The 12,009-nt window shown below is 37.1% G+C and overlaps 2 protein-coding genes across 6 annotated transcripts in view; one reads left to right on the forward strand and one right to left on the reverse strand.

Moving 5' to 3' along the window:
• Window positions 1-588: 588 nt before the first annotated feature.
• On the reverse strand, window positions 589-4,047 carry LOC105208684 (UDP-glycosyltransferase UGT5). Of its 2 annotated transcripts, none has more exons than XM_011178673.3 (2): window positions 3,278-4,047; window positions 589-2,197 (listed from the first exon to the last, which is right to left on the reverse strand). In XM_011178673.3, the coding sequence occupies exons 1-2, from the start codon at window positions 3,973-3,975 to the stop codon at window positions 1,123-1,125; spliced, it is 1,773 nt and encodes a 590-aa protein (XP_011176975.2). In that variant the 5' UTR covers window positions 3,976-4,047; the 3' UTR covers window positions 589-1,122. The 2 variants fall into 2 exon arrangements, with proteins under 2 accessions (XP_011176975.2, XP_011176976.2); XM_011178674.3 differs by lacking the exon at window positions 3,278-4,047 and adding an exon at window positions 2,285-3,161.
• A 5,922-nt stretch (window positions 4,048-9,969) lies between these two features.
• LOC105208777 (ras guanine nucleotide exchange factor R) overlaps window positions 9,970-12,009 on the forward strand; it is a 126,540-nt gene continuing 124,500 nt past the window's right edge. Inside the window, exons 1-2 of one of the 4 annotated variants that reach the window (XM_029037945.2) lie at window positions 9,970-10,314; window positions 11,159-11,266. The gene's annotated coding sequence lies outside the window, so the exon portion shown is untranslated. The remainder of the gene's footprint in view (window positions 10,315-11,158; window positions 11,267-12,009) is intronic. The other 3 variants (XM_029037946.2, XM_029037948.2, XM_029037949.2) reach the window with 3 other exon arrangements.

Here is a 12,009-nt window from a genome sequence, read left to right on the forward strand (position 1 = left end):
CGGTTTATAAAGTCTTGAAGCCTGTTGAGGGCAGGAAGACTAACTCGATGTCGCCAGATCACATCAAATCAATTCACATTAGTTGTAAGGAAGATTGGTTTGTCAGCTCTCTTTATATGAAGTTAATGCTAGCAAGATCACATTAGGTTTATCATATCACATCACATCGATCTGAGAAAGTGATTGCCACCTTGGCGTTTCCCAGGCAAGGTGCCAACACTTCTTATATAGAACTACAAGATCACTCCAAAGTCTAATGTCCACAATTAATTGTCAAACTAGGAGCGGTTTATATAGAACCAGGCAGATTGCTTTGATGCTGTCAGATCATATAAAATCAATTCAATTCCTTTCAATCCTCAGTTTTTAGGAAGGGATAACACCCTCGCTCTTTATATGAAGCTACTGTTAGCAAGATCACATCACATCGAACTGAGAAAGTCAACTGTATAAAATCTAACTCTGAACTCTTTATATTGAAGTGGCAACCAATTAGGACACAGTACCTGACTGTTGATTAGACATGACTGGTTTACGACAAGATCAACTCGAGACTTGAGGATCAGTAGTGAATGAAACGACAACGTGTATGTTCGTCTGTCCATAGTTCGTTCGTAGTCTTTATTGGAAGCAAAAATCAATTTACAATTTCATAAAATCTAAAATTACATAATATAAAAAATTGTTAAAAAATATATATTTTTACAATCTTTTTTAACAATTAACAAACAAAAAAATTTAAAAAACATTTCATACAATAAAAAAAAACAATTGAACAGAATTCTATTGCACGATTTTTTTTTACATAAAACAACACAAATAACGTTTATTTTCACTCTGCAAAAAATAAATATTAAATTTAAATATTTTTTCTTCGATTATTTTGCTGATTTTCTTGTTTGTAGCATCCTTATACCATTTCGTTTCAAAATTTTTATCATGAGATAACTTTTTTTCCGATTTTTGCGTCTACGCATAAACTTTTATCACTTGACTGTTTTTTTATATAGAACAATAAAATTTTCGTTTTTTCGTCCGTCATTTTTGCACCACTAACCATTCTACGCATACGTCTAGACCTCTTTTAGTGCGTCAAAGTCCATTCTTCACGACCTACTACATTTAACGTCTGCGTCGTCCGCTACCTTTCCGCTGACGTGGCGCCTTCACCGGCACCACACGCGGTACATCCGGATCTCTGGTGGCCTGAGGACGTATCTGACACTCACGCGCCGCATCTACCACCGCCTCATCGTACCGTATGTTCGAGTAACGCTCGATCACAATTTCGTAATCTTTTACGAACACGTATTTATATAAAAGTTTACGAATATTAGCCATCATACGACCGGTTATGCAACGCCATATGAAACCGCGGAACTTCCAGATCAGTATTAAGCTGGACACAGTAAAAATAACCAAATCCAGACCGAGCATTTGTAGTTGCGTCATTTCGGCGGCCGGCGAACGCATATGTGGCGTGCCCTGATAGCGCAGCACATAGTTCACCCAATAGAGTACAGTTTCACGCGGCGTCAACTGACGATCGCGATAAATGCGCGAGTAGAGGACCATGCGCTCCTTATACGACGGATCATTGAGTATATCGAAGATCTTGCGACGAATTTCATTTACATTGGTTCTGTAGGCGTCAATACGTTGAGCAAACCGGAATTGTACTAAATACTCGACGTTACCTACGTGTTCGCTTAAGTAGGTGATGCCAAGCATGGGAACAGCATAATATTGACCCTCACCGAGGCTGGACATGCTGCCGTGTGTTATGAAGAGTTTCACACTCTTCAGTGCCAATATATCGTTCTGTGGCATCCACTTGGTGTAAAGTATTCGCGAGGACTGGCGCGGTTTCGTGCAATGAGTCCAACGCCACAGCACATGCATTTGTGTTTCGACGAGCACATCGTGCAGTGAATCGAGCAGCGCTTTGGGCAGTTCAGTGCAGTTGACACTCTTGCCGAGATTAATATAGATGACACCATTTTGAGCTTTGTTTATATGATCGGCTATGTGCGGCTGCAAGGGGACCCGATATTCCGGTATCTGTATGCCACCAATCTCCACCATTGCCGGCACATTCGGCCGCACGGGACCCTGTGAGAAATGGTGATTGGTGAAGATCAGCGTGATATTACGACGCACATCCCACATTCTGATATTCTGGCAGTTGAAGTGCAAGCTGAAATGCAGAAGAGTGCAACATGAAAACTGTTTTTAATTGAAAAAATTAACGACCAAATGTTAGCGAAGCCGCACGAAAACGTACGTCGTATTCTTGTGTAAACGGTGGAAAACTGCTATGCCACCGCCGAATAACCACTCAATGAACTTATCGATAATAAGGTGTATTAAACGTCGCAGATACGATTGCGGTAGCAGTCGGCTCTCAGCAAATTCTGATGGCATGTAGCCCTCCTCGCGCGGATTGCCCACCTCCCAGTTGGTTACGAACGAGGGACGCGTTTCGGTGGTCAATATGATGGGCACCTTGTAGCAGCCGGCCAACAGCAAATGTCTAGTGTTGTAGTAGTACGATAGTATTACTAAATCGTATTGGCCTGGCGGATGGCCGTCCAGAAAATGTTCGAAATATGGGCTCAGTTCGGCGTACTGCTGCCACTGATTGTACAATTTTATAAACCGATTGGACGATCCATAATGTATATGTTCATATCCGGTTACAATGTGCACGTATTTGAAATTGTTATTTTCATAGGCTTTCGGCAGCGGCAAGACTCCAGCGACCGTGACATCATGAGACCGCGCGAGTAAAAGCGCCAAACGCATGTGATAGCGAAACGCTTCCGAATTGTGTGTCGCAAAGATGCATAAGATTCGTCCATGAACACTCTCCCTATAGGGTTGGAACGCGTTGCCGCCACGGAGGAGCAGCACAGTCAGCAGTAGACCGAGCTGGCAGTATAAGAGACGCGTGTGCATTTCTGTAGCGACCGACTTGAGTATCGAAAATATGTATAAAATATACCGCGCGTTCTGCAGTCACAGTTGAAACGAAATAACGCGCAAACTAAAGCAAACCATACCGAGTTCTTATGGAATACAGTTACAGGAAGAGAGCTTCGACAGTTATAGTCAGCTCAAGCGTCAAGCGCGCGTTGAAATACCGCGTTGTCCGTTCAAAGAGTACGCAGAGAGAGAGATAAAGTTCTGTGTAATTGACAGTAACTGAGTGCATAGGTACGAACGCTCCTTTGCAATAGCTACATTTGGCTTTATCTTATTTACACCACCGACTCACCAAAAAAATTCATCGTTTTCTTGCTCCATAACGCGCGAGAAGTAAGTGCGCTCCAACAGTACGATCCAAAAGTTCCACCAACTGTTCCAAAAATCCATTGGCTGTGAGTATGGCGTTAGCGCCGAGGGCACATAACTACTCTCCGCCGGATTGCCCACCAAACGATTGAGCCAAAATGTTGGCGCCGTCGTGGCCGAAATGATTATTGGACATTTGTATAGTGAGGCAAGCCCCATTTGGAAATCGTTTAGGAAATAACCGAAAATCAGAAGATCAAAATCATCCTCCTTGGCGTTTTTCATCCATTTCTGCATCAGGGGTTGCGAAAACGCCAAATCGGACAGCAGCAACGTATTGCCGAACATCACAATGAATTCCCAGTATACCGTGCGATTGCCCCTTTGAAATGGGCTCAGCAACTCCAAGTGCCGCTTGGGGAATTTGATTTGTATGTAGCGATACCGCGCGGCCGGCAACATATTCGGTATCGTACCGATGACCGTCACATTGTGGCCAGACCATGCGAGCAGCTCGGCGATCTGACTGTGCATATAAAGCGTTGTTGCTGAGAAGGTTTGAAAAAAGCAAAGTATATTGGCGGCGCTGGTGTAAGTGGGCAGACTACAACCGATTAGCAGCAGGAAAGCGCATGAGAAGACTTTGGCGCGGTGCGTTGTGCTGGCGCGTAGCTTAAACATTCCTGTTGGTTTTACAGCTGCACTTAAGTAGGTTTTAGCGAGTACTAAATGTTTGGCAGAACGCTGTGTTTTTAGAATCCGGGTGTAAGGTTAGAGTAGAATACGTTGGAGAGCGACAGTTGTAGAGCGCAAAGTGTAGCGGTGTGTGAGAGCATCAACCGCTCATGAAAACTTCGTGTAGGTGTGGGTAAGCGCGGAAAAAATTTATTAATTCACAATAAAACATTTTCTCACATTTTCTCACATTTTCTACATATTTCACCAGAATAATAATTATTTTTTTTAATAAAAAAAATTCTTCTTGCTAATTTGTTTATCATAAAAATAATCAACGCCTATTTCAATTTTTTAATTTTTTTTTTAAATAATAAAAATATTCAATTTTCAAAAAAAAACATCGAATTTACAAAAACTTTAATTTTCGAAATAACACAATATAAGTCGAAAGAAATTTTTATCGTTTGAAATTTTTTTTTGTTTTTGTAAAATTACTTTTTTTAAATTGATTTTCAGTTAAGAAGATATTTTAAAATTTCCTTCACGAACCAATGCATAATACCATTAATTTCAAATTCTCGCTTGAATAAGAAAATCTCTATACAATAATGGAGTTAGACTATATACCCCTATGATAAAAGTTAGTGGATCAAGAACGGAGAGTGGGTAAAAAATCAGACTTCTCACTAATAAATCTCTCTTCGCCTCTCTCACTCCTTACATCTATCTAAATTTGACTCCAGAGAGTCTGACCGGAGGCAGTGGGTGTTCTTAACAAAAATAAATTTTAAATAATTTTTTACTCAATAATTTTAATGATTATTTGACCTCAAATGCAACACTGTGAGGTCAACAGAATTAAAATTCGTTTTTAAAAGAGATAAGTAGAAAAGGGCGACGTGTAAACTGTAAACAAAAGGTATGAAAAATATTCCAAATAGAAAAATTACAGAATTACCGTTAGACAGTAGTCATCAGTATTAGCAGCTGAGCGAGAGCAGCGCCAGAAGGCAAATGTCATCAATCAAACAAAGAAATGTAATGCAGATTTGCAGACACTTTAAGTGTCAAAAAGAGAAAATTGGAAAGAGAGAAATGAAACAGGATAGCAGATGCAAGTGAAATATGAAAAAGGTGATAATTTCTTAGAAGACAAAAAAAAACTAACAAGAAGTTCAAAGAGCAAAAATAAAAAAAAAAATCGAAGAATATGAAAAGCTTCAGATGAGTCCAAGCAAAGTCAACTGGGAGTTGTGCGCTGCGGCGGCTGAGTCAAAGCGGCTTGACTTCGCAATTGAAATTGAATTGCGCACGAAAAGGAGAAGAAAGAAATAACACAAAAAGAACAAAAACACGCAAGAATGTAACAAATGTTAGTAAAACAACAACAACAACAAGAAAACTATGCGCATATGGACAAGAATGCTTGAGGTGATAAGCGCAGCAATGACAAAGCGCTGAGTGGACAGCAGCTGTCAGGCGATGGCTATTTGCTTGCCATACACCTGCTATGTACACGTGAATATACAAGCGACCATATGTTTGGACAAACATACATGGTTTTTACTGGACTTCAGGCGAAAAGTCAAAAATAAAAATAAAAAAAAAATTTTTAATAAAAAAAAATTTTTTTAAATTTAAAAAAATATTTAATAAAAAAATAAAAAATATTTTATAAAAAAAAAATTTCAAATGGAACAGAAAAATCTTAAATAAAGTAAAAATAACGCATCGAAGCGGAGTGAAAAGCTGCAAATCCGGTTTGGCGCAAATCTTTTTTTTTTTTACTAAAATTGCATCAGTGCAGCTCACCGACTAACGGTTGCTGTGCGGCATTTCAATAGCAAATATGAGAAAAGTGAAAATAGAAACAAAAAAGAAACACACACGGCTTAGAGGAATTGGCGGCGCTTCGAAGGCCCGCTCGTATGCGTTTGCAACAAATGTTGCATGCCGTCGCAGTGAAACTGGCGACAGTAGCAATTGATGTTGCCGTTTAGGCGAAGTGGGCAAGTTGTTTGGCATTCCATAAAAAGTAATATTGACCATATTTGATGGCAATGGAATGCAAAAACGAGAAAACTATTCGTAGAAAGGATAAAATATGGAAGCTGTGAGTTTGGTGAGAAGAAAAAAAAAACAGCAATAACAATAAAAAAGTAAAAACATGTGTGTAGTGCTTCTGGTATGAATGTAAAATAAAAATTGTGAAATAAAAAATTTTAGATAAAAAATGTATAAAAATTATTACAAAGAAAAATGTCAAAATTACATTTAAGAAATATTTTTTTTTTAATTATAGTACACACAGAAAAATTATTAAAATTTATAATAATGAAAATAATTATTTTAAAGAAAAGAAATACAAAAGAAGTGTTTCAAAATTAAAGAAAAAAAATAAAAATTCATTTATTACACAAAAAAATTAATAAATTAAAAACATATTTTTTTTAATGAAAAAATAAATAAATTCAAATAAATTAAATTAAAATAATAAAATAAATAAGGAATGTAAGAAACAGAAAAAAATTTAAATATTTAAAAATATATTTTTTAATGAAAAATTAAATAAATTAAAATAATAAAACAACTAAAAAATGTAAAAAAAAATATTTAAATATAAAAAATATATTTTTTTATAAATTCATTTTTTATTTTTTTTAATTAAAATCTATATATTCTGTTGTTTAATATTGTTTTTTATATTCTTTATTTGTTTATTATTTTCTTAAAAATTTATTAAATGTTTCTTTGTATTTTTCTTTTTCTATTATTTTTCTTTTCCTTTTGTTTTTTAATTTATATTTTTTTTTAATTAATTTTTTTAATCATTTTTTATTTTTATTTTTTTCAATTAATTTTTTAATCGGTTATCGAAAATTTTTTCTTAAAAGAATTTTCGTATCTAACGTTTTGATTTTAAAAACTAGGACCCATCCCCCACAAGAAGGCCATAACCCAATTCATATTCTTTTATATATTCTTACTAAACGGTGCTGGACTTATATATCCCCCTATTTTACAAAAAAATACGGTAGTTATACTCTCTTTAGCACCAAGTGGAAAATTTCAAGACCAAAATTGCTGATTTTAGTCAGTAAAGTAAAGTGATAAAAGTATATGATTTCCTCACAAAACTTTTCCAACGAGAGGAAGCTATTCGAAGAACTTGTTGAGTATTTTCGTAACATCTCTGCTTTGAGTCGATTAGAGCTTTTTTCCTCGAACTTGACGGCTAAAAAGTTATGAATGTCAGTTTTAACCCAGAACTGTCCATTTATAAGCTTACCGTATACAACTGTCACCTTTCCAGTAGTCTAAACCCCAGCACCGCGCATCTTCTAGTGATCTACAGCTAATACGACACATACCTGTCTCATTCCACAAAGAAATCTCATCACACACTTGAAGCTACAAAACAATTTGTCTTTCCTCTTGACACCATTATCTCTCATGCGTGCGATTAGATGAATACGAATAGAAGACGCACGCAAAAAAAAAAACGTTCAATGGTAACACACATAAGACCGCACATACCACGCATAGTCGGTGCGCATAGCGCGCCTGGTCATTTGGAGTGAAATTGCGAAAGCAGTCGTAAATCTTAATAAAGTCACTGTGACTGAGCCAACGATGTGTAGCAGCAAATGTGGCGCGGCGTCGCCCGTGGCTGTGTGGCGAGGCATGGCGTGGTGGCCAGTACGGCAAGACGAGTGGACAATTTACTAAAGCGAGAAAGTGCCGCGGCGCGCACTTGACAGAGGGAGGCGCACAAAAAGTGGCAGTTAGACTTGGCGACGACAACGACTGCGAGGCCGACTCAAAGGCAATTGTGGTTTGGCGGTTTGTTATCAGTGTGGCGCCAAAGCAGCCAAGCGTACAGATTGTCTGCAACGACTGTGGACAAAAGAGCGAAGACGGAAGATACTGCGTGTCAAGTTAGCCGCCGCTAAGCAAAGCCGGTCAAGCAGGTCGGACCATGCGGTGGCTTAATGGGGTTTAGTGAGCATAGTATCTGTGCTGATGAGCAGTCAACGAGCCTACCAGTCGGCCTAGTAGCCGCGGAGCGTGACATATTCAAACTTTTTAATCGCATTAGAAATGCTTAATATCGAAGAGATACTATGTCTAAACTTATGTGAATTTGGCCGAGTACAATCAAGGCGAGCTACTTCAGGCGCTGTCGCCACCCACGAAAGCTCGTAATTCACAAATTTGTAATTTCACACTTTTACGCCTCAGCGCATGGCCGTGAAGCGCACATCCACGGATACAAGCTTGCGTGTTTCGGTGCTTATGAACTTATGGCTTAACAAGTTTGTGGCTGCTGAGACTTGGCAGTGCGCGGCTTCGTTAAGAACCATTTGTTATTGCCAACTTCTTGCTTTAAATGGCGGCAAACTAGAGATTTGCTTAAGCGATAAACCGAAAGTTGTATTTAATGAGAAACCGAAATGTAAACCACACACAGCTGGGTGGCGCTGCAAAGCCATCAACACAAAGTGTAAAGAAGACCCATAAAAACGCCATAGCAATAAAAAAAACAAGCAGCGCTGTGGTGTTGAGTTCGCTTTGGAGTTGTGTGTGCTTGTGGTAGGGCGCTCGAAAAGCCGGCTGCCAATTTTGTTTTGCTCACGTCGTTCCGCTGTTTCGGCAAACAAACAACAAAATTACGCAGACGCAGAAACTGAGTTGACGTCGACGGTCACTAACTGCACAGTTGTGTGCGTTAAGTGCCGCCGAGGGCTGGGCTGAGGTGAGTTGTGGTAAGTAAAATAGAGCTGCAAAGGCAGAAATGAGTTTTGCGCTTACAGTTAATGCTGATACCAAAGGTAATAATCAGAAAGAAACAGAAAGTAAAGAAGGAAAAAGTTCTCAGAAGATTTTTTTTGGAAAACAAACGGAGCCGGAACGAACCTATGGTCTGGACTACCATTTACAGCGCAGTCTACACAGGTTTTTATTTAGTATTTATTTGATCCAGGTACAAAGACCCCATGTGGCTAAAAGTCTCATTGGTCCAAATCGCAGGCGAAATTCTCTACAAATGTCGCTATGACTTCAACTTCTTGAGCGATGAATGAAGCTTTAGAAGGTTGGTCCGGACTCACGGTCTTTGCTACGGAATCTATGTAGAAGGTTTTATAAAAACTTAGTCCAAAGTCTCGAGAATTGGATGAGCTTTTCGGTACATGGACGGTTTCCTGGCACAATTTCAAATGGCAAGTAGGGGGATCCGGTGAAGAAGAGCTCAGTACAAATAATATTTGTCTCGAAATTTTTGGAGAAATACACTGGATAAGCCAATTTACGTACTTCCATATGTAGTAGATATAGTTGGTCGGGAATCGGTTCATCTTACTTTCAGTGAAAGAAATACAGTGGTCTTTTGAAGTTTAGTTCTTGCAATCTGTTGAAATCGTTACTGTAAGACCACTTACGGGCCGGGAGATATCAAGTTATAAGAAAGGAGATAGTTAGATAAACCAAGCAAGAAAGTTTTGCCACAAAAAATTCTGGTTCAGCAATTATTTGTCTACAAGCTACTATATCAACACACCTCCCCGTTCTCCGCGGTACCAACCACCCACAATTTCCTGCCTTCTTTAATCCCTTTCATTCACCAAATTCGACATATGCGACATGCCTCGGCCGCAGCTCCGACCATCCCACTTCGCTTGTTTGTTTGCCGTTGTCATCGATGCTTGTAAAATTGCGGTAGGACAAGAGCGTAAACAATTGTGTGTTTGTGTGGTGTGGTTGTGATAACCAACCCAAAAAACGGAGACGCGTGTAAAACGAGAACAACACCTCAAAAAAGAGGCAGGAAAGCAGGCGTGCAGCCGAAAATAGGCGAGCAAAACAGAAAGCAGAACATTACGCTTTGCAGACACGAAGTGAAATGTCAAACTTCGTATGTGGTGGGTTGCACTCGTTCGAAGACAAGCGACAGCGCGTGGTGAATTTTCACTATCAGTAAATGAAAACAAGCGTCCTACTACAGTTACCGTTAGACAGCGCAGGAAAAGTGGAAAAACGTGCAGCAGCCGTTGCAGCAACACGCGCTCGGCCTCAGTTAAAAATCAGTTGTGCGGCAGCTTTCGAGCGTTACGGTTATGCGAAGCGCGAAAAACGGTGGAAAACTCTCCCTCAGTCGTAGTCAATAGTAGTGTTTGCAGTGCATACGCGACGCGTCTTCAAGCGTTCAAAGTTGGAAGGTGCGTGCTTGCTGTTGTCAACATAGCGGCAGCAAGTCGGTTGTGTGGTTAGTGGCACAAGTGGAAGTGCGTTTATACGAGTACAAGTGTCTATGAGTGAGTTGGCAAGTTTGAGGCGGCAGCGGTACGCAATGCGTTTTTTTATTACAAACATTTTGTTTTCGCTTTAGTTGTTGTTGTATTTTCATTTGATGACTTTTTTATGGCGAAACGGCAGCAGCAGCGGTAGCAACTTTTTTCATGACATTGCAACTTTGACAAGCGAAAGTTGTTTGGTGCATAAAACAATTACACTTTTTTTTTGTATCAGAGCTTGATTTGAATTGAGACAGTTTAAAAATACATAATGTGACAGCGTTTACTTTCGATTTTTTAAATTTAAATTTAAATTACTTTTGAATTTGACTAATAAATAGTATGAATTAAAATTTTCTCTTTTTGAATATGAAATCAATGAGTTCAAATTAAGAATAAAACTCAAAACCATTTTATTTTTTTATTTTTTAAGTGTTTTATTCCAGATGAAAATTTTAAAAATGTAATTACGGTTTGAAAATTCTGAGAATTTATTTGAGATCAGATTTTTTATTTTCGAAAAAAAAATGAATTATTATATGTATGTAGTTTTTTATATTAAAATATTTTTTCAACATTTCAAATTTTAAATTTTTGTTCAAACTTTTAAAACTGCTTTCAAATTAATTTTTTTTATTAATTTTTTTTTTCAAAATAAATTATTTTTTAATTTCGGAATTTTATTCAAAATATAGTTTGTTTGGGGTTTTGATGGTCTAAATGAAATTTTCACTTAAAAACTTATTATTTTTCGAAATATTTTTGAAATTTTTTCGAAAAAGTATTGCAGTGAAATAAAATTTAAATTTGCCACTCACCCACTCACTCACTCAGTTCGCGGAAATATTTAAAATATTATATTTTTTTTGTGTCTGTGATGTCTGTTTGAGAAGTGGTTCATCATACGTGACGTTGCGTCGCAGAGAATTTTGAATGCATGGCAGCAAACCGTTGCTATTTATAATAACAATAATTTCCGAAGAAAGCTTTGATGCAAAAAGGTATTTATATTGAAATATTTAACTACATTTGATCTTCAAAATAAATAAAATTATGAAAATTGAACATTAAATTATGTAATTTAAAAAATTTGAAAATATATAAATAAAAAAATTGTAAAGTAATTACAAAAAAATTTATTGAAAATACTAACAAAATTTTCAAAGACTCATTAAAACCATCAAAACTAAAATTGCTTATAAAATATTTTTTTATAAAGTAGATCATTTTTTTTTTAATATTTTTTTATTAAATTTTTAGTTTTGACGTTTTTGACAAATTTAAAATTTTTATAAAAATTTTAGTTTGTAAAATTTTTTATAAAATATTTAATTTTTTACCAAAGCTAAATTTAATCAGCATCAAAAATAAATAAAATTTTTTTATAAATAAACGAAATTTCTTTTTTTTTCATATTAAAAATTAACTTCAAACACGGCAATATTTTGATATTGGCCTAAACCCGAAAAATTAAATTTCCAATAAAAAAATCAGCCTTTAGCGCGTCTAAGCCACCTTATTGTAATAAAACAATTAAGCATTTCCCACATTTCCACTAAAAATTGCAAATTTCATTTTATTGTTGTTGTAAATTTTCGCACATTTCGCTCAAATCTCTGGCTAACCAGCTGTCGCTTGGTCAAGCGCATCTTCGTCCAAAAGCAGCCAATTAACCAGTCAGGCAGGCAGTTAGCTATGCTCATACAAACACATATAGGCATATACATATAGTTTGTTGCTGTTG

The sequence above is a fragment of the Zeugodacus cucurbitae genome, chromosome 5 (assembly GCF_028554725.1).
Source record: "Zeugodacus cucurbitae isolate PBARC_wt_2022May chromosome 5, idZeuCucr1.2, whole genome shotgun sequence".
NCBI lineage: Eukaryota > Metazoa > Arthropoda > Insecta > Diptera > Tephritidae > Zeugodacus > Zeugodacus cucurbitae.